At 44.5% G+C, this 23,238-nt stretch overlaps 1 protein-coding gene across 1 annotated transcript; it reads right to left on the bottom strand.

Moving 5' to 3' along the window:
• Nucleotides 1–46: 46 nt before the first annotated feature.
• Nucleotides 47–23,021, bottom strand: bcan (brevican). The gene is given in 16 exon segments (XM_045219865.1): nt 47–723; nt 877–1,059; nt 1,168–1,312; nt 1,577–1,659; nt 2,277–2,435; nt 4,174–4,281; nt 7,778–9,224; nt 9,226–9,474; nt 10,818–11,281; nt 11,441–12,034; nt 12,139–12,432; nt 12,521–12,648; nt 12,799–12,973; nt 13,835–14,221; nt 14,641–14,723; nt 22,797–23,021. Coding segments are annotated over 15 exon segments (4,734 nt in total). The 5' UTR covers nt 14,717–14,723; nt 22,797–23,021; the 3' UTR covers nt 47–481.
• Between the last annotated feature and the right edge of the window lie 217 nt (nt 23,022–23,238).

Genomic DNA, 23,238 nt, shown 5'->3' with positions numbered 1-23,238 from the left:
GCAGAGAGTGGGAAAGTGGCTTCAGTTAATGTCAGACCAGCTGAGGTTGAGATTTAGGTTGCACTTTACTAAAACTCTCCATCAAAATCATATTGTATACCGTCATAAACATGTCATAATATATGTTACTAGCAGTCAAATACTATAATCCAACAGTGTGGTAGCACAGGTAGATATCAAAGTACTTCACTAGTACTTTGTCACAGTAATTCACTAGCCAACAATCACATATCATTATACAACAAACAAGCCCAATGATGGATGGGACAGCTTCGTTAAAGCTCATTCCAATGACAAACTGTACTGTGCAAATTTGGTCCAATTCCTCTAATCGTGGCCTTATGTTGGGATGTACTCTTATTCTAAGTGTGATCGATCGGCACTAGGTCCGAGTAACATCAAGTCTGTTGATGTTCTAAATGGGTTTATTCTGGAAAGAGCTGGTGACAGGAATGTGATGACTCGTTCTCAGGGAGAACATTTATTTTACAAGGCTCCACCTTGTTGGAGGGACAAGGTTGGACAGTCTTTGAGTGGAACATAGGATACCAGGGAAGGGGGCAGAGGGAATGGGCATATTGAGTTTGATGAGCTTAGTAGTTCCACTTAATGTCCCAGAACTCTGAAGTGGCTTTCTCCGTGGCTGTGTGCACCACCTCCACCCCCTCGTTCTGATGGGTGGCGTCGTGACCTTCTGCTCTCCCTCTGCCAAGTTGGTCAGGGCTGGAAAAACATAGCAGGTACATCATGTCATTATCACAGTAGAGCATAAAATAACTAAAGAGAGTCATACAATGATAACATTAGAGACCCATCACACACATCATACATTTATTTAGTTTTATGTCAGTCAATAGAATGAATGTCTGTCCTCACCAGGGTGACAGGTAATCAAAGCCTCCTCCCATTGGCCGTTGGATAGGCACTTAATGACGGGGTTCTGTGTCTGGAGGAATCCTTCTTCACAGTAGTAGCGCACCTTGGAGTTGGTCTCGTAGCGCAGATGCGACTTACCAAACACCTTGGCATTGGCAATGACGGGGGGCTGGCCACAGAAAGCTAAACAGAAAAATGTGGTTAGGGGTGCAAATTATATTAAAACCTTACTGAGAGATTGAGGACAGCTTCTATGCTACACTACTGTGGTGGTTATGGTTGTGTACTCACACGTGCCCTTCTTGCAGGTGTAGGAGAGATGGTAGTTACAGGGCACATCACTCCAGTGCCCCCCGTCATGCCATACCATCACCACACAGTCCTCTCCAGACAGGAAGTAACTGTCAGGCTGGCCCCGGTACCAGTTCTCATACAACTGGCAGAAAAAGATCGGAAGGAGGATGAAGAAGTAGGGGAGTTTTAATACTGTTAGTTCACATATACAGTAGCTGAGAAGTAGTATGAGAAGCAGATCACATACCAGGAGGATGTTATTTTTGCATCAGGTCTTACAAAACATAAGTGAGGATGTTCTGTATACCAACGGGATACAATCCCAGAGGCAAGTTCATGCAAATAACATTATGTTTATGGAGAACCTAGAAATATTTGATGGGAACACAGACTATGTGAGACTCACCAGAGGATTCCCGTCAGACCAGCGGAAGTCTCCCTCTATGGTTCTGTCATTCAGTCCCGTCCACTGGTACTCTCTGTACTTATCTAAAGGGAAAGAGAGAGCTCACTGTAAATTTGGCCCTGCAAACACTCGCTCACCAGCAAGTAGGGGCTGGTGTAAGACTACAGGCCGTGGGAAACAACTAAGGAATGCTAGATAATCATCTCCTCCATACTTCCAGACACAATACTAACACTGGCATCAAAGCCCTCCCATGTTTCATGGTAAAATGAGTGAATGGCAGGTAAGACATGAAAGAAGATGTTGCGTCTTCCCTGGACCATAAAACCTTAAACAGAAAGCATTCTGTTTAAACAAATAAATTCATTAGTTTCCTAAATATTCTTCACAGATGGCACTGGGGTTACAGAGGGGTCTGAAAAATGTATGCACTCACTAACTGTAAGTCGCTCTGGATAAGAGCGTCTGCTAAATGACTTAAAATGTAAAATGTAAATTACACATTCAGTTTATGCATTTTAGGACTGTAAGTTCTGTTCACACTGAATGAAAAATTGTTACGTTAACTCAGTTTCCCCATTTAAATTATTGAATTACACCTTTTTAACAATCCACGGATGAGGGTTACACAGGTCAAGTTATGCAGAGCACTTGGAGCTGTCTGTTACAAGATCAAAGGACGTTTTCAGGTCTGCTGTACCATTAATGTAGTCCTGTTCCTCAGGGGTCATGACCGAGATCAGGTGACCGCCACACATACGACAGTGCTGCTCTGCCACCTCCCAGCCCTGACGCTTGGTGAAATGTTGGTAACAGAAGCCCATGAACTTCTCCCAACCCGGCTCACACACCTCCAGGTCTGACCAACATGAAGAGGAAGAGGTGAGATGCACACAGAGGAAACAAAAATATACATAAGGGGGAGAGATACACTACCGTTCAAAAGTTTGGGGTCACTTAGAAATGTCCTTGTTTTCCATGAAAACATACATCAAATGAGTTTGAAAAGGAAATATAGCAAAATGCATAGGAAATGTAGTCATTGACAAGGTTAGAAATAATGATTTTTAATAGAAATAATAATTATGTCCTTCAAACTTTGCTTTCGTCAAAGAATCCTCAATTTGCAGCAATTACAGCCTTGCAGACCTTTTGCATTGTAGTTGTCAATTTGTTGAGGTAATCTGAAGATATTTCACCCCATGCTTCCTGAAGCACCTCCCACAAGATGGATTGGCTTGATGGACACTTCTTATGTACCATACGGTCAAGCTGCTCCCACAACAGCTCAATAGGTTGAGATCTGGTGACTGTGCTGGCCACTCCATTATAGACAGAATACCAGCTGACTGCTTCTTCCCTAAATAGTTCTTGCATAGTTTGGAGCTGTGCTTTGGGTCATTGTCCTGTTGTAGGAGGAAATTGGCTCCAATCAAGCGCGGTCCACAGGGTATGGCATGGGGTTGCAAAATGGAGTGATAGCCTTCCTTCTTCAAGATCCCTTTTACCCTGTACAAATCTCTCACTTTACCACCACCAAAGCACCCCCAGACCATCACATTGTCTCCACCATGCTTGACAGATGGCATCAAGCACTCCTCCAGCATCTTTTCATTTGGTCTGCGTCTCACAAATGTTCTTCTTTGTGATCCGAACACCTCAAACTTCGATTCGTCTGTCAATAACACTTTTTCCCAATCTTCCTCTGTCCAGTGTCTCTGTTCTTTTGCCCATCTTAATCTTTTATTTTTATTGGCCAGTCTGAGATATGGCTTTTTCTTTGCAACTCTGCCTAAAAGGTCAGCATCCCAGAGTCGCCTCTTCACTGTTGACGTTGAGACTGGTGTTTTGCGGGTACTATTTAATGAAGCTGCCAGTTGAGGACCTGTGAGTCATATGTTTCTCAAACTAGATACTCTAATGTATTTGTCCTCTTGCTCAGTTGTGCACCGGGGCCTCCCACTTCTCTTTCTATTCTGGTTAGAGCCAGTTTGCCCTGTTCTGTGAAGGGAGTAGTACACAGCGTTGTATGAGATCTTCAGTTTCTTGTCAATTTCTCGCATGGAATAGCCTTCATTTCTCAGAACAAGAATAGACTGACGAGTTTCAGAAGAAAGTTATTTGTTTCTGGCCATTTTGATTTTGTGATCGAACCCACAATTGCTGATGCTCCAGATACTCAACTAGTCTCAAGAAGGCCCAGTTTTATTGCCTTTATACAGTTTTCAGCTGTGCTAACATAATTGCAAAAGGGTTTTCTAATGATCAATTAGCCTTTTAAAATGATAAACTTGGATTAGCAAACACAACGTGCCATTGGAACACAGGACTGATGGTTGCTGATAATGGGCCTCTGTACGCCTATGTAGATATTCCACTAAAAATCTGTAGTTTCCAGCTACAATCGCCATTTACAACATTAACAATGTCTACACTGTATTTCTGATCAATTTGATGTTATTTTAATGGACAAAAAAATTGCTTTTCTTTCGAAAACAAGGACATTTCTAAGTGACCCCAAACTTTTGAACGGTAGTGTATGTTCATTATTTTAACATTATCTTTGAGAAAACAAAATATGAAATCTGTTACTGTACCTGTCTGGCACATGTCTCCTCCATAGGTGGGCAAGCAAAGGCACTTGGTTGAAGACCCACTGTCGACACATGTTCCCCCGTTGGAACAAGGGTTCTCTAGGCAGACATCTGAGACACAAAGGTAGGAGAGGGCAAGCATTGGCACCAATGTAAATTTATTTATTTTAGATTTATTTAACCTTTATTTAACTAGGTAAGTCAGTAAAGAACCAATTCTTATTTACAATGCCGGCCTATGCAGTAAATCCAGTAACAACATATCTAAAATATATTTTTGTGTGTGTGTTCCATTTTTGAATCCACTCTTTAGTGTCAATGTAAAGGACAGATACTACGTGATCACTTTGTTGATTTACATGGGAATTTATTTGAAAGCCACTGGAGGGAGCCATTATACTAGCAGTACTCACCATCACTGACTGACAAAAGGCCTACAGTGGACTGAGAGGTCAGTTTATAGAAAATATATTTTACCTATACTTTGACCACTACCAGTCAAAAGTTTGGACACACCTACTCATTCAAGGGTTTTTCTTTATTTGTACTATTTTTTATATTGTATAATAATAGTGAAGACATCAAAACTATGAAATAACACAAGGAATCATGCAGTAACCAAAAAAGTGTTAAACAATTCTTCAAATAGCCACCATTTGCCTTGATGACAGCTTTGCACACTCTTGGCATTATCTCAACCATCTCCATGAGGTAGTCACCTGGAATGCATTTCAATTAACAGGTGTGCCTTCTTAAAAGTTAATTTGTGGAATTTCTTTCCTTCTTCATGCATTTGAGCCAATCAGTTGTGTTGTGACAAGGGTAAAAAATAGCCCATTTGTAAAAGACCAAGTCCATATTATGGCAAGAACAGCTCAAAAAAGCAAAGAGAAACAACAGTACATCATTACTTTAAGACATGAAGCTCAGTCAATACGGAAAAAGTCAAGAACTTTTAAAGTTTCTTCAAGTGCAGTCGCAAAAACCATCAAGCGCTATGATGAAACTGTCTCTCATGAGGACCGCCACAGGAATGCAAGACCCAAAGTTACCTCTGCTGCAGATGATAATTTCATTAGAGTTACCAGCCTCAGAAATTGCAGCCCAAATAAATTCATCACAGAGTTCAAGTAGCAGACACATCTCAACATCAACTGTTCTTAGGAGACTGTGTGAATCAGGCCTTCATGGTCGAATTGCTGCAAAGAATCCACTACTAAAGGACACCAACAATAAGAAGAGACTTGCTTGGGCCAAGAAACACAAGCAATGGACATTAGACCGGTGGAATTGTGTCCTTTGGTCTGGAGTCCAAATTGGAGATTTTTGGTTCCAACTGGCGTGTCTTTGTGAGACGCGGTGTGGGTGAATGGATGATCTCCACATGTGTATTTCCCACCGTAAAGTATGGAGGAGGAGGTGTTATGGTGTTGGGGTGCTTTGCTGGTGACTGTGATTTATTTAGAATTCAAGGCACACTTAACCAGCATGGCTACCACAGCATTCTGCAGCGATACTCCATTCCTTCTGGTTTGTGCTTAGTGGGACTATAATTTGTTTTTCAACAGGACAATGACCCAACACACCTCCAGGCTGTGTAAGGGTTATTTTTAAGGAGAGTGATGCATTAGATGACTTGGCCTCCACAATCCCCCGACCTCAACTAAATTGAGATGGTTTGGGATGAGTCAGACCGCAGAGTGAAGGAAAAGCAGCCAACAAGTGCTCAGCATATGTGGGAACTCCTTCAAGACTGTTGGAAAAGCATTCCAGGTGAAGCTGGTTGAGAGAATACCAAGAGTGTGCAAAGCTGTCATCAAGGCAAAGGGTGGCTATTTGAAGAATCTCAAATATAAAATATATTTTGTTTAACACTTTTTTGGTTACTACATGATTCCATATGTGTTATTTCATAGTGTTGATGTCTTCACTGTTATTCTACAATGTAGAAAATAGTAAAAATAAAGAAAAACACTTGAATGAGTAGGTGTGTCCAAACTTTTGACTGGTACTGTAGATGACCTTTTCAAATGTTTTCAGATGGCATATATGAGGTGGAGCAGATATGCTTCCATGCTCTTTTTAACCATGCCATTTTGTTAATGCCCCCATGCAGTCTTTTTAATTTTATTTTTAATTATCACTGTATGTCTAATAAATCACTGTGTGTGTTTATTTCATGAAAATATCTCCCATAGTCTCCTTTTGCCATTGAAATTATCAATATGATCGTGTGGGCGTGTTGATAGAAATCAAAATATATTTACATATACAGTCCTGCTTGGCGGATAGGATTGTCTAGACTCCAGATACATATGCAAATAAAAGATGGCTGGTCATTGGTCAGAATAATCAGATCAGATTGTGATGTCATGCTGTGGGCCAAAAACTCCCTCCCACCTGAACAGGCTGAAATTCCAGGTATTATTTTTTTTCTTATTCAAAAAGCTTTTCCACTAAAAGGGAATTATCATAATTTTTACAATTTCACAGTGTTATTTTGACCTCATATTGTGGAAATATCATTTTTTATTAATTTTTTAAATAATCATGGCCTTTATTTATTTTGTTTTGGCTCTGTACTCAAGCACTTTGAAATGATACAATGACTATGAGGTTAAAGTGCAGACTGTCAGCTTTAATGTAGGGGTATTTTCATCCATATTGGGTGAATTTACAGCACTTTTTGTAGATAGTCCCCCCATTTTAGGGAACCAAAATTATTTGGACAAATTCACTTATATGTGTATAAAGTAGTTGAAAGTTTAGTATTTGGTCCCATATTCCTAGCACGCAATGACTAAATACAGTTTGTTTTGGTTGTGTTTCAAATTATATTTGTGCCCAATACAAATTAATGGTAAATCATGTATTGTGTCATTTTGGAGTCACTTTTATTGTAAATAAGAATATAATATGTTTCAGAACACTTCTACATTAATGTCGATGCTACCATGATTATGGATAATCCTGAGTTTATTGTGAATAATCATCATTGAGAAAGTTATAGAGAAGCAAAGGTTATACCCCCAAGACATGGTAACCTCTCTCACCATTACCAATAACAGGGAAGGTTAGCATTTTTTTTTGGGGGGGTATGTTATCTATGCCTCTGTAACTTTCTCAGTCATCATTATTCTCGATTCATTCATGGTTATCCGTAATCAAGGTAGCATCCACTTTAATGTAGAAGTGTTTAGAATTGCATTGTCATGGTATCATTTCAAAATCCAAAGTGCTGGAGTACAGAGCCAAAACAAAAACAAAAATGGTCAATGTCCAAATACTTTTGGAACTCACTGTATATTATGTTCCCAATCCTTTGCTGCTATGAACAGAGACAGCTCCTCCTGCTGTGTGTTTACCTCCAACAAAACAATGATAATCCCCTTATTTTGCTGAGTCAGCTGTTCTACTCTGACTGCCATGTGAATGATATTTTTTTCTGATGACTAAGCAGAATGGGGGAGGCATGAGACCATAAAAGAAATACAAGAGTCAAGTGGGTAATTTAAGGTGAGGTATATGGTAGAAAGTATGCAATTATGTTTTGCATTAACACATACATTCAAATAATTGTCATGGTTTGAGTTGCATTGAACATTACCTGAAATGTTCCCAAATCTTTCTCTTGGAGTGGTAGGAGTGGTAATCAGTTTCTCCTCATCAACGTCCTCTTGATATAGGGGTGCTGTCGTCGTAGTCTGGTCATCGTAGTCCTCTGTGGTGAGCGTCGGGCTGGGGGTCTCCTCAGGCTCCTCAGTGGGTGGAGTGATGGAGTAAGGGTCCTCAGTGACTGAGGTCTCCCCACTGTACTCCAGATCTGCATCGGCCCGGGACTCCTGGGGTATGGTGGGGGAGGGCAGGGGGGTCTGGGACAAGTCAGGGAGCAGCGTGATCTCCATATCAGTAGAGGGCGCATCTGTGCTCGACTCAGGCTCGCTTTTGTCTGTGCCATTGACAGTTGTGCCATTGATGGGTGTGACAGTTTCATTCATGTTTGGGACTTCTGGTTCAAGGATCCCTGAGCTTTCTCCTGAAGACTCTCCTGTTCCTTCGGCGGATTCAGAGTGCTCCTCGCCTGATCCTGATCCTGAGCCTGACTCCACTCCCTCTTGGCCACTCACCTCCTGGTCACTGTCCTCATTTCCACTCTCCTTGTCTCCACTCGCCTCCTGACCACTCTCCTTGTCTCCACTCGCCTCCTGACCAGTCTCCTTGTCTCCACTTGCCTCCTGACCAGTCTCCTTGTCTCCACTCGCCTCCTGACCACTCTCCTTGTCTCCACTCACCTCCTGACCACTCTCCTTGTCTCCACCCGCCTCCTGACCAGTCTCCTTGTCTCCACTCGCCTCCTGACCACTCTCCTTGTCTCCACTCGCCTCCTGACCACTCTCCTTGTCTCCACCCGCCTCCTGACCAGTCTCCTTGTCTCCACTCGCCTCCTGACCACTCTCCTTGTCTCCACCCGCCTCCTGACCAGTCTCCTTGTCTCCACTCGCCTCCTGACCACTCTCCTTGTCTCCACTCGCCTCCTGACCACTCTCATTGTCTCCACTCGCCTCCTGACCACTCTCCTTGTCTCCACCCGCCTCCTGACCACTCTTCTTTTCTCCATTCACCTCCTGACCACTCTCCTTGTCTCCACTCGCCTCCTGACCACTCTCCTTGTCTCCACTCGCCTCCTGACCACTCTTCTTTTCTCCACTCGCCTCCTGACCACTCTCCTTGTCTCCACTCGCCTCCTGACCACTCTCCTTGTCTCCACTCGCCTCCTGACCACTCTCCTCTTCTCCACTCACCTCCTGACCATTCTCCTCATCTCCACTCCCCTCCTCACCAGAAGCTGTCTCTGGGGTAGTAGTCTCGACTACTTCTGGGATTTCACCCAACCCCTCTTGCTCCACCTTCTCCAGCACTTCCTCCAGGGGATCAAACCCAGATGGAACGCTGGATTCGGGGATGAAGGTTATGAAGTCACCTGGGGAGCTGGCCTCTGCTTCCACAGATCGCTGGGTCGGGAGGGAATAGGTTATAGGTATGGGGGATGTCAAGAAGGGTAACATCAAGCATTCCCTCGTGGACCCCAGAGGCTTCACTGGAGCCAGTGTCGTAAGTAACTGTGAGGACTTCTGTCAGTTGGAACTGAACCCAGGTCAGTGTGCTCATCCTGGTCAGTGGAGCCCATGGAAACCTTTGGTAATGAGTCCACTGAGGTGCCTCCTGCATCCTGCTCCACATGGTCATCTGGGGTAGAGGAGTTGGGTGACGTGACACCAGACTGCTCCTGAGTGGGGTCATAAGCTGCCAGGAAACAGAAAACAAACATTATTCAAGCCTACAGTTAGTGTAACCCTGTCCACACTTGAGTGTTCAGTTCTTTAAAAAAAAATAATCACACATTACATATGCACAGATGTTTTTATGTAATTTAATAAAGAGAGTCGCACACTCTATACACTGTACAAGCTGGGTAAACCACCAACGTTTCGTTATCACTGTGCCTTCTTCAAGGTGATGTCATGATTGCTTGAACCAGGTTATGTAGACATCACGTTCTAGCGTTCATGACATTACCCTGAAGAAGGCACAGTGATGCTGATGTGTTGGTGGTTTATCCAATAAATTACTGGGAGCTTGTATGTAGAGTGTGCGACTCTCTCTTTGAAAAATGTTTTTATAGCCTACAATTGTATAGCCTTTTATAGCATACCACCCTGCATCCCACTGCTGGCTTGGCTCTGAAGCTAAGCAGGGTTGGTCCTGGTCCGTCCCTGGATGGGAGACCCGATGCTGCTGGAAGTGGTGTTGGAGGGCCAGTAGGAGGCACTCTTTCCTCTGGTCAAAAAAAATATCCCAATGCCCCAGGGCAGTGATTGCGGACATTGCCCTGTGTAGGGACGTTAAACGGGTGTCTTGACTCTCTGTGGTCACTAAAGCTCCCATGACACTTATCTTAAGAGTATGGGTGTTAACCCCGGTGGCTAAATTCCCAATCTGGCCCTCATACCATCATGGGCACCTAATCATCCCCAGCTTCCAATTGGCTCATTCATCCCCCTCCTCTCCCCTGTAACTATTCCCCAGGTCGTTGCTGTAAATGAGAATGTGCTCTCAGTCAACTTACCTGGTAAAATAAGGGTTAGCTAAAAATAAATAATTAAATAAATACAATTTACTCTCCGTTAGTCAGCACCTCTACCACCTTTTTTGGGTGTGTGCCAGCTCATGCTTTTTATGTCATTTAATACCATGAAATACACATCTGAATATTTACTGCACTAAATCTTCAGTACATGACATAAATAAAAGTGTTTAAAAAATGCACAGAAAGGCTTCTCTATGGACTCACCATATTCAGAGGTAGGGATCAGTTCATAGGGGTCCATCTCCACTGGGCTTAGGGTAACCAGGTCTCCTGACTCAGCAGTAGCAGAGCCACTGTTCTTCCCCTGTCTGGATGACCAATGAGTCCAGTGATGTGGTATGCTCCTCAGAGAGAAGGACACTGGCACTGTGGTCCACAGAGTTGGTTAGGCGATATTCAGTTGTTTTCTCAAAGTATGGAGGCTGAGTGGTGGACTGGTCAAGGAAGAGCTCTGTTTCCTCGTGTGGTGAAGTGGAAGATACAGATGTCTCCTCGACACCCCCAGCGATGGCTCCCTCAGGCCTGAAGGACCCTCCTGAGAGGTCATAAGAGGTGCTTGGGTAGCCAAGTCTGTGTCTGTGACATGCTCCACCTGGATGACACGCTCATCTCCGGAGTCGTCCTCCTCAGGTGTGGGCAGCCCACTTTCCAGTTGCTCCTCTGGAGAGCTGTCATACCTAGTAGTGGCTTCAACTCCGGATACATTGTAACCTGCAGCCTCAGAGGTAAAAGTGTAGTGTTCGATCTCCTGGGTGATCTCTGTTTGCAGATGGCTTTCCTCTGAAATACCATACTGAGACTCTGTTGGCTCACCACTCTCAGGGGTTGTGCCAGGCATGGGCTGTGGATCACTGGACCCATCCACCTCCTCATACCCTGTGGTGGGCACGGGGGCCTCCAGAGAAGTCCCTGGTACACCCTCTACAGGGGCTCTCCTGATTCCACGTTTGACTCTGACGAGGGCTGGTAGGGATCGGGGCTACCAATGTTGTCTTCATGAGCAGTTGTAAGATCACCTGATTCATCATTTGTCTCGGGAGAAGGTGGATACAGTGTTGGGTTTGCATTTAGCTCATCATAGGTTGTGACTCTGTAGTTTGAGTCTAAGTTTGCCTCAGGGGCAGGCTGATATGATTCTGGGTTGCTGACCTCTTGCACCGGCTGCCAGGTGTCCTCTGTGGGCTCCAGGTCTTGGGGAGATGGATGTGGGGGTGAATGGGTCTTGGGGTTCAACCGGAAAGGGTAGCTCCTCGTGATAGACAACAGTAGGGCCCTGGCCATCGACAGCCCCCTGCTCCTCTCCAGGCTTGTCTGGGTACTGCTCCCCAGGAACAACCCCCTGTTCCTCTCCATGCTCCTCAGGCACAGCCCCCTGCTCCTCTCCATGTTCTCCAGGAACAACCCCCTGTTCCTCTCCGTGCTCCCCAGGGACAGCCACCTGCTCTGGGTGCTGCTCCCCAGGGACAGCCCCCTGCTCTGGGTACTGCTCCCCAGCCACAGCCCCCTGCTCCTCTATATGCTCTGATGGGTACTGCTCCTCTGGAACAGGGATGGCAGTCAAGGATCCCTGAGCTTCTTCACTCCCCACCTGCTCCGTCACCTGACCCAGGCTGAATTCCTCCAGAGGCTCAGACAGCGTCACAATGTCCTGGCCGATGTCCTCTGGCTCTGTTGCCAGGTAATCATGGGGAGATTCGGTGTGAGTGTTGCTGTTGCCTGTCAGACGCAAGGGCAATGAATCAAAGTTAGGCCAGAGGACAACTTAGAATACAGTAGGAACCGTGTATAACTTAAATATCTATGCTTTCAAAAGCTCTTACCTCGGAAGCAGTAAGTGTCGTGGCGAGTGTGTGCCTCTGGAAAGCCTGTCTGGTTCAAATGGCGATAGACAGTCCTGACCCCAGGCTCCCCTCCACCACAACGCTCCCTGGGAGTGACAATGGGGTAGCGTACACTCCCATCAGCCAACCACCCCGGGCTGCAGGCGTTCAGTCCGTCATTCCAGGCTGCATACAGCTGACCTGTGGTAGCCAGCTCCGCTCCCTGAGCCAGACAATAGGCCTTAGCTTCCCATAGGGTGAAACTTCGGGGGGCAGAGCCATGGAACACTTCCCCTGTAGATATGAAGGGAGAAGTCAGGTTGTGATAATCTGCACTTGATCAAATTCATGGAATACTCCAATAAAGACCAGATTTTCTTACCCTCTATGTTCTCCACATAACAGTATACATCGTACAGCTCATCAGGTTCCAGCAGCCCATAGTTCCTAACTCCAGGATGCCCGTCCATGTCTCCAAAACATCCCTCTCGTGGCATCTGGATGGGATATCTGTGGAGAAGAGTGTTGATACTACATAGTGTTATACAACTGTTATAACAGGGGGGGAAATTTATAGAAGTGGATGAAAGCATCTCTCTATCTGTGTCCACTTGATATGAGAGAACATTTACAGTGGTCTTTTATCTGCCTGGCCCTTACCTCACTGAGTGGTCTGAGAGCCAGCCTGCATCACACTGCTCATAGCCACTGTGGTAGGCTGCCAAGAGCTGCTCTGGGGTGGCGATGTGAGCCCCGATCTCCTCACAGGCATCCCGGGCCTGCACAAAAGTAAAGGCATAGCGACTGGAAGCATCCCGGTAGTGGAACACTACCCCTGTTGAAGGTCCACAGTCTTGGCGTTATTTCAGATTCAGTATTTTGTGTGAACTACAGCTACATTCACAAGCGTAGGCTATATCTGATGTATTAGGTTACAAACTGCTCTGGTCAGGCAATCCATAATCTATTACTGGCTGGGTGCATAGGGTGGGACAACCAATTCATCTCAGCAGATTTTTTATGACATTATAAAGGTACAGAAGTGTACAATAAGTATACAAAACATTAAGATCACCTTGCAAATATTGAGTTGCACCCCCTTTTGACCTCAGAACAGCCTCAGTTCGTCAGGCCATGGACTCTACAAGGTGTCAAAAGCGTTCCACAGGGGTTCTGGCCCACGTACACATGGGAAACTGTTGAGCTTGAAAAACTCAGCAGTGTTGCCGTTCTTTACACAAACCGGTGCCTCTGGTACCAGTTCAAAGACACTTAAATCTTTTGTCTTGCCCATTCACCATCTGAATGGCACACGTACACAATCCATGTCTCATTTGTATCAAGGCTTAAAAATCCTTCTTTAACCTGTCTCCTCCCTTTCATCTACACTGATTGAAGTGGATTTAACAAGTGACATCATTAAGGGATCATAGATTTCACCTGGATTCACCTGGTCAGTCTATGTCATGGAAAGAGCAGGTGTTCTTAATGTTTTGTACACTCAGTGTAAGTGGTAATGTACAGTCAGTGTCTATGCTGTGTTTTGTAGGACATTCTCTGTTTCTCCTAGAGCCTGTGACTTACACTTCTGACTGGCTCACTTCCTGCTGAGACACAAGCCTTGACACACGCACTTCTGAGTTGTTACGAACTCTGACTTATCCCCTACATCTATGACATCAACCCCTGGCCTCACCTTTGACCTTGACCTGAGCCACATCGTCGGCATCCTCCAGGCCCTGCTGCACCTCACAGCGGTAGAAGCCAGAGTCGTTGTACTGCAGACCCTCCAGCCTCAGGGTGAGGTCGGCTGGGGACGAGGCGTAATGGAGCAGGGAAGCTCTGTCCTTGTAGGCCTCACTGACCTTCACCCTGTCCCCTCGGGCCACCAGGATCTCAGTCTCGTGTCCCTGGGACAGCATGCTCCACTTGACCCTGGGTAGGGAGAGGACGGCGTGGCGGCCATTCGTGTTGGGGGGCGGGTGGGACAGTGACACCAGGCAAGGTAGGGTAAGAGAGCCCCCCAAGACGGCAGATAAGGGAGGGGTCGTAGGGATGGTCACCTGTAGGAGTCTGGAGTCATCTGGAGAGTGCAGAATGAAGGGGTTAAATTTCTGACTTTATACAGTCAAAAAGTTCACAGCTTAAAAACAATTGGGGAGGGGTTGGCGGTGTATTGGGGGGTGTGTCTGAGGTTGCAGTTGACGGTATTTGTTAAAGTCTGGAACCCATTTAAAAGTCTTGTCAGTTGCCACATGCCGTCATGGTGTTGTTGACACAAATACCGGATGAGACACTTCCTCTGTACACCTGGGCACATCAGTTAACCTTGATTTCTGCTGTTAAAGTCACACCTAAAATAGTTTTCAGTGTGTGTGTCAGCGAAAACTATGAATGATCGGGGAGTGATTAAAAAGTGCCCCTCTACCCTTAGAAATCAAAGGTCATAGATAGTTGAATGGATGTCAGTATAGTCGGGGCTGACAGGGGGTAGTCACGCACCTGAGGCTTGGCTGGGGGTAGAGGAGGACGGTAGGATGAGCAGACAGATGGCACACAGCAGCAAAGACGGGAGCATCTCCAATCTGCAATAGAGAGGGAGAGAGAGAAGGGGGGGGGGGGGAGAGACACAAAGAGAGAAAGACATTATCATAGTGAAAGCTTAATAGTAATAATGTAGAGAAAGTGAGGAAGAGGCAAAAAGGTAGGGATGACTCCCTCAATATCTCTCAGGGCCCTGCGCCATCTTCAGACACCTGGAGACAAAAATATACAAGTATTGATTCATGCTTACAGCCATTCATCAACCTCAGATTAGATTACTAGACAGTGGCAAGTGGTCAGCTTTCACCAACCACCTCAGCCTCTAGGACCGTAAAATAAAAGCCATGGCTAAGACATCAGCGCTGTCATTTAGCAGAGACCTTGAGAATGGATAGGATGGTGTGTTAATCCATCACATGATCAACCTGAAGACCTTTTGAAATCACAAATTAACAGATATTCAATCTTCATTTTGACAAATTGATTTGTATGTACAGTTTTAGGGATTGTTCTTTAGTTCTGCAGAATTTTGTTGAGCTTCCAATAAGTTAATTGATGAGTCTATGGGTTTGTCTTTGTGGGGTTTTGTGTTTCCACATGTGTATATAAATGTATTTAAGTCCGGGAGTGTCATTAGTCAGATTGTGTGTGTGTGTGTGTGTGTGTGTGCGTGTGTGTGTGTGTGAATAAAGTAACTGTGTACTGTATGTGCCTTTTTGCATCTGTCAATTAGAGTGTGTTAGAGAGTGACTGTCTGTGTGGCCTTGCTGTTATCCAGCTGGCATGAGTCAGACTTTGGGAGCTCTCAAGTGTGAGCAGAATTCTGATGTCCCCCAAATTCCCCCAGGATAGCATGGCAAAAAGCCTTTTCTCCAACTCGACTGCTTTATCATCATTACATCCCTTTCAGCAACCTAAATGTTAAATCCAAACCACCCCCACCCCATCAACATTACCCATGCACCAAAGACACACAGACACAGCTACACATTTTCCCTGACTGACTCGATAGGACCGCAACATTACCCATTCTGAGCAGGCCAGTGTATTCAAATAAGCAGTGCGTTTCTTAGAGGGTGCAAAAATGTATAAGTAAATAGAGTCCCCCACTGGATGTGTTGGTGAATGGGGAATGAACTATGCAGTCATGCTGCAAACCCAGTGCACTGGGCGCTTTAGTGATCACTTTCTCACAGAGAATCTACACTGAGCGGACACAAAATTAAGAACACCTTCCTATTATTGATCAGAACCCTTTTGCACTCAGAACAGCCTCAATTCGTCGGGGCATGGACTCGACAAGGTGTCGAACGCGTTCCACAGGAATGCTGGCTCATTTTGACTCCAATGCTTCCCACAGTTTTGTCAAGTTGGCTGGATGTCCTTTGGGTGGTGGACCATTCTTGATACTTATCTTTTAAACATCACTACATCTTTGTTGATAGTTTTATGAAAAAGAGCCCCAAAAGGGGAACACACAAGAAAATTATTATTTAAATTAATTTTAAAAACAAGTTGTTATCACAAAAATTTAAAACCTATATAACAAAATTTCATATGTGCCATTCAAAAACATTTTGGGTGCAAACCCACATATTCAAATGTGCAATTAAAAAAATCCATTTTGGAACAGCATAGATCAGTGAACTGTCAGTGGTGTGTGTGTGTGTGTGTGTGTGTGTGTGTGTGTGTGTGTGTGTGAACAACACATTTAGAACAAAATGTGCATTCACAAAAATACAAAAATTCACATTCCAAATTATTAACTGATATGTTTGTGTGAAAAACTTTTCAAACACAGTCTTTGCAAATGAAGGGTAGCACATGATGTGCACATTCTTGCTTTTCAGTAGCTTAATAAATTCCAGATTATAGACGTGGCTACTGTGGCCGTCAAGGAGGAGAAGATGGGGCCTGGGGTCATCCCTGGGGAGGGACTGAATGAACATTTGACCCCATTCCAGAAAGAGGTCAGAGGTAATCCAGCCATTGTCTGAACACCTTACGCTGGTGTTCTCCGGCATCCCTGTAGCCACTCAGAACGAACACGCTTCCCCTTAAAAAATAATTATTGTTCGACTGTATGTACCTTCTGCATTGAACGCTGCCAGACAAGTTGTTGTCTCCCCTTCTCTCCGGCACACACCTCCACACATGGCTGGCCAACCTGTCCAACAACCTTTGTCGAACTGAACTGGTCCTGAAGCCCAGACTCGTCACAGTTCCATATATGTGACGGTGTGCCCTCAATACCCAGCTCGACCAAAAGGTTCTCATACTGGTTAAACCACTGGCTAACCACCTCTTTGTTAAGTCCAGCAGCCCGTGCTGCAGACAGGACCTCTGGCTTGCGCATCCCAAGCTCTGGGTTTCGCTTTAGAAAGTTCTGAAACCAGTAATATCCGGCCCTTCCTGCTGTCAGGGAGAAACCAGATATGTCGTTGTTGGCTGCAAAATCAAAGGCCACTTGCTGGACATCACGCTTTGTGAAGGGAAACCCCCTCTGCGCCAATGTCTTGAGGGTGGCAGCAAGCTCCCTTTCCGCCTCCTCTGGAAGGTAGGGCTTCCGCCCTGACACATGTTCACTGCCAGTCACCTTTCCGCTGATGCGTCTTTGCAGTGTGGATCGCGGCACACCCCATGCTCGTGATAAGAAGTGCACACTCACTGTAATTCCTTTCTTCATTCCCCTCCCTGTATTCATCTAAGGCACCCTTCATCCTCTCCTCTTTCCACAGATTGTAGTTGTTTGGCCTTCCTTTCCCTCCCTGTTTTATCTTTGTATCCTTTCCTCTCTGGTCCTTGCTCCTCCTCTCTTTTCTCTCGTTCTGTCTCCTCTCATTTCCTCTGCATTCCTTTCTCCTCACCTGTTCTCTCACTTCCTGTCTCCTCTGCTTGTCTCCTCTCTCATCCTTCCTTCTCCTCTCACTTCCTCTCTCTTTCCTTCTCCCTCTCTCCTCTCCTCTCGCTTCCTTCTCGTTTGCCATACTCACTGTAAATAAAATACTACCATTATTACTGTTGGGGGGGGTCATGGTGTGTGTGTGTGTGTGTGTGTGTGTGTGTGTGTGTGTGTGTATGCACGTACATACACATACAAACACAAACACACACCCTTACACACAAACTCACTCACACGGGAAACTGTTGAGCGTGAAAAACCCAGCAGCGTTGCCGTTCTTGACACAAACTGGCGCGCCTGGCACCTACTACCATACCCCTGTTCAAAGGCACCTAATATTTTGTCTTGCCCATTCACCCTCTGAATAGCACACATACACAATCCATGTCTTTCTCGAGGCTTAAAAATCCTTCTTTAACTTGTCTCCTCCCCTTCATCTACACTGATTGAAGTGGATTTAACAAGTGACATCAATAGTACGTTCTGTTTATTCCATATGTAACTCTGTGTTGTTGTTGTTTTTATCACACTGCTTTGCTTTATCTTGGCCAGGTCGCAGTTGTAAATGAGAACTTGTTCTCAACTGGCTTACCTGGTTAAATAAAGGTGAAAAAATAAAATAAAATAAGGGATCATAGCTTTCAATTGGATTCACCTGGTCAGTCTATGTCATGGCCAGAGCAGGTGTTATTAATGTTTTCTATACTCAGTGTACAGTACATTGCCTTTATTCAAATGCAAGTCTAACTTCAATGTAAATTCTTTATTCAACCTAAACTATCTAGTATTGTAGATGGCATTCATTTATCATCAGGCCAATTATTTACATTTTAGTCATTTAGCAGACGCTCTTATCCAGAGCGACTTACAGTTAGTGAATGCACACGTTTTGTTTTTGTTTTTTTTTCTCCCCCTAACGAACCCACATCCCTGCCGGCCCCTCCCCTACCTTCGACGCTGACCATTTCCCCATGCCCGGTCGCCGGCTGCGACAGACCTACTCCCAATCTCTCATGCTAGCACTCATCAGTGCCTTACCTCGCCACTCGGAGTAAATTATCTTTATAATGACTATTCTATCTGCAGATATAATTCAAATGTCTTGATGTCCTAAAGTCTGTCTTAGGAGGAAGTGATGATTCCGCTAAATGGAGAAGCAGGAGGAAATGTCTACTGACAGCCCACGGTAGATTAAGCCGAATAACTGTAAAAGTCACATCCAGACCCTTTCATCTTTTTTACAAGCTATTTTACAAGCAACCAGTGGTTAGAGGAAGATAATCTCAACCTATACACTACACTGCCTGTCTGGATTGTTGCTTCACTTTTATACAGAATCCTGATATTGTGGAAAATCACATCAGGCACTGGAATTAGGTCAAGAAGAACTAAATTAACTGGAAATAAAGGCAGAAATTAATGTTGGTTTTGTAGTAATCCGACTGCGCTTAATGATAAACTACCCAAAGTTCCCATGTAATACTCTATTTTCATAGTTTGAAGTACAGTGACCTATTGCATAACATAAACTGTAAATCCATTTGTAAACATGGTGATTGTTAGAGTGTGATCTCTGCAAATACATTAGAGGAGTAGTGATAGAAATGTGTAATGGTGGGTAAATTGCACATGGTCAAAACTGTCTCGAAATTGAAAAATGAAATTGGGGAGCTGATAGAGTATATCCGTGGCAGTCTCCATAACAGTAGATGGAGAGAACGTGGACAAACAAATTAACCGTCACACTGGCAGCCTTCCCTCTCCTACTTGTCTCAGCTCCGGTTTCTAGGAAAATCAAGTATTTTTTGTCCAGTTCCTCAATTACCCTCCATTCAATCTTCCTCAAGCCTATGACTGTTAATTAAGTATATAAGCAGACATCATTGATATGTATTCCTTTCCCCCATCACCCCAAACATCACCACCCCCCAATATCCACACACACACACACACTAGAGCTGGGACAATAAACCCCAAAAGAATCGATACTGACCGAACCAACCATTTATCGAGGGCAATGTGAAGTTTGAAATGAAACGGGACAATGGTAGCCACAACATTCAAAGTGGTAGAAGTCGTTTTAAGTGTAATATAAAAAAGTAACTGGTGCACACAAACTTATCGTTCAACTTATCATTATCATGATAATTCAGTAAATTTATCATGATATGGATTTTTATTCATATCGCCAAACTCAAACACACACACACACAGTAGTTTTCTTCCCTGCTGTGTTGGGCGCATGGCCCTTAGCCACGACTACATTTCCATACTCCAAGGAGAGTATGGAGGAGGACGCATCCCTCTGGGGAGAGAGAGAGGAGGACGCATCCCAGGCAACCTCAGATGTGCTTAGACATGCATCACAAGTGGCTGGAATAACCAATGACTTCACCTTGGTCTGACAAGAAAGGTAATTTCAGGCTGATGGACTGCAGTATACAGTGTTGTTGATGGGGATGATGGTGGTGGGAAGGGGGAAGTGTGTGCGTGTGGAAGTACCTCTGTGGTTGAAGTAATGGTATGATACATCATTCTCTATGGTCAAATAGAATACTGTGAACACGAACACACACACACCTGGCCCACACAGCCTCTCTCTTCTGTAGCTTATCAAACACCAGCTGTCCTAGTCATTCTTTTCGTCTTGTTCCCCAATCTGATTGACTCCCCCTCCATTCATGGAAATGACACCCACCACCACTGCTGCCAGTCTGCCACCCTCCATTACCCGGCCTCGTTCCACCCCCACCACCACGCCCACCCTCCAATCCTGCCTCGCGTTACCTCGAATTACTCCATCTGCCCATCTCTAGGGGCAACCCATACCCCCTCACAGGCCCAGGCTGGCAGGAAGCACAAAGGGGGGAAGGGGGGTGAGAATGACAAAGAAAGGGGCTATGAGAGAGAGATTGGGGGGCCAAAACTGTACAGAGTGCACTGAGTGCAGTGAGAGAGGAAAGAGAGAGAGAGAGAGAAAGAGAGAGAGAAAGTCAGCAGGAAGGAAGCTTTAGTGTGATTCAACAGTCCCCCTCCGGCAGGGCAGGACACAACAGAAGGTCCAGCTGAGGAGTGACATTAGCCATATTGCTATTAGCGTTAGCCGCTAGCCACTCCAGCCAAAGGGACTGACTCATGGTGGTGGATGTGGGGGGCGGGAGCCTTGGCCCATTTGTAGCCTGTGCCACAGGCTGATTAGGCAGAAATGCAGGGCTTCTGAGCACTTTAAGGGCTTATGGGAGACTGTCAAGGCAAACTGTGGCAACTCTCACAGCAGTACACCAAATCAGTCCACTCTCATCAGTCAACAACACGAAGATGGTGCAATGACCTATTTAGAAACCAGTGATCTCATATTTGCACTGGACAGTCATATTTGTGAGGTTAGTCAAACTGAGAAGGATAACCCAGATACCATAGTTTCAAAGCTTCTGTCTTGACAGTCAGGCTGCAAGGAGGATATAGCTACTTGATTGTACATAGGAACATGATTAAGAGACCAGTAACGTCAGGCTGACAGCTAGGGCAGTATCCGGCCCTGTTAAAACTCAGCTAAGTAGCATCAAAGTGCACCTTATTCTTATATGCCTCTACTTTCTTTATGGAAGAGCTAAATAATGGTCCTGTGAGGCTCAGTTGGTAGAGCATGGTGCTTGCAAAGCCAATGTTTGTGGGTTCGATTCCCGCTGGGGCCACACATACGAAAATACAGTATATGCTTGCATGACTGTAAGTCGCTTTGAATAAAAGTGTCTGCAAACGGCATATATTATTATGATACAGACCTTATCGTTTCTCCGGTGACTGGTTGGCTGAATATTCAAATATAGAAGTTTCAAGCTGACAAACAAAAGTTAATTATTCTCTCTTTCTTGGACAGCAGAGTGATATTATGCACTCCCCCTGCCCTCTCGTTCTGCTACCACTCCATACAGTAGGCCATGCGTGTCACTTCCTCTGCTCACACCCCCTCTTCATATTTCAGGGAGCTCCTCATGGCTGTCCCTACCTGAGGCCAGAGTGATGAGTACATCCAAGGGCCAGACTGGGCTTGGGGGTTCTCTCACACGCAAACGCAAATCTCTGATTCTAAGACTTTTACAGTTCCACTTCTCCATGTAAAAGTACAAGGCTTGTTGACATACGTACTGTATCAGGCAAGTCCTGATTGGGGCCATATTACTAAACTAGGTCAATGTACTGTATGGGTCCATGTTAGCTCTTTTAAAATGACATCTCACCAGAAACAGAAGTGTTGATAAATTGACAATGAGAGTTCATGTGTGCAACCCATCGCTTGAAATAGCCTATACATTGTCAGTGCCCCTTACTATCAAGAAAACTAGCCAAAGGAGGTGTAGAGCAATTAGCTAGCTACCTGTTCCAACATAACTATCACTTACCATTTCACAAAACATCTATGTTAGTCCACTCAAATATCAACTGATAGGCAGTCTCTTCCATTCTGTGTCCAAGCCTTTGATGCCCAGTTCAGAGATATCTATGTCTTAATCAATATGTTTAAGCAAAGCCACTGTTATTAATGTCAATACAGTAGTTGGTTGGGGAAAATAAACTGTTTTCCCTGTCACAGAATGTCCATATGTAGCCAGTTTGGAGTACAACTTGTATTTCTATAGGTACAAGTAGGCCTATAAAAACAGTGTGCATTGCCCAATGCCCCATATGTTATACTTCATCAAATCAGTTTGATCATAAAATCAGTTTGGAGTGAATCATTACACAGCACTGTAGCAGGTGCAATCTGTCTGGATCCTGCTTAACTGTGCTCAGCAAACAATACATGAGAAAAATGTTATTTTAGCTTTATATACCATACATTAATAATTGAGATTGTGGGTTCCTGGTATTTAAATCAAAACAACTTTATAGCTAAATAAACTTCCATAAAATTGTCATTTTGACCTACAGCATAGCAATAACAGTAGGCTAAAAGAGGTGGTAGAAAATATTTATTCATTTATTTCTGACAAAAAAATATAGGCTATATTGTTTAAAACGTTTTTCGAAAATGTCTCTAATTTGCTCTAATTATGGCAAAATGTATTGAGCATTTTATGTTTGATTTATACAACGAAAAAACATTTGTTGGCTAATTCATGACCAAAACTTGTTATTCTGCGACAGAAATGTATTCTAATATTTATCAAGGACATGCCAAAAATATATGACTTACAAATCCATCACCTACCTCGTTTAAACGACGCTCTCGAATTGTCCTTTGTGTGTACCTTTGTCTTTTGAATCAGACTCGACAGGTGCAACTTCTAAGAATTATTTTTCCAACAAACTTGAATTAAATTAGACAATGGGTTGTCAGGTACGAGGATCCCCCACGTTGAATTGAAAAGGGTAAAGAACTACTTGAGCTCCGTCCGCCAGCGAAGGAAGCAACGTAAAGAGGGATTGGAATAGGGGGCAGAGAATTATGCACTGCAAAATCTTGAACAGCCCACTTTCTTCCTCCGACCAAGAACACTTTCCCATTTGCGGGATGATGGAGAAAGGGGGGTGTGTGACAGAGATGCTCAGGAGACTACGATCGAAATAACGAAACGGACAAATCAATCACACACAAGGATGCAGGTTGAATGAATCACTTCAGGGGGAAATAATATCAGAAGTCAATAGCC

This window comes from Coregonus clupeaformis, unplaced genomic scaffold (assembly GCF_020615455.1).
Source record: "Coregonus clupeaformis isolate EN_2021a unplaced genomic scaffold, ASM2061545v1 scaf2840, whole genome shotgun sequence".
Classification (NCBI taxonomy): Eukaryota; Metazoa; Chordata; class Actinopteri; order Salmoniformes; family Salmonidae; genus Coregonus; species Coregonus clupeaformis.
This window is presented reverse-complemented; position numbering and strand designations above follow the sequence as displayed.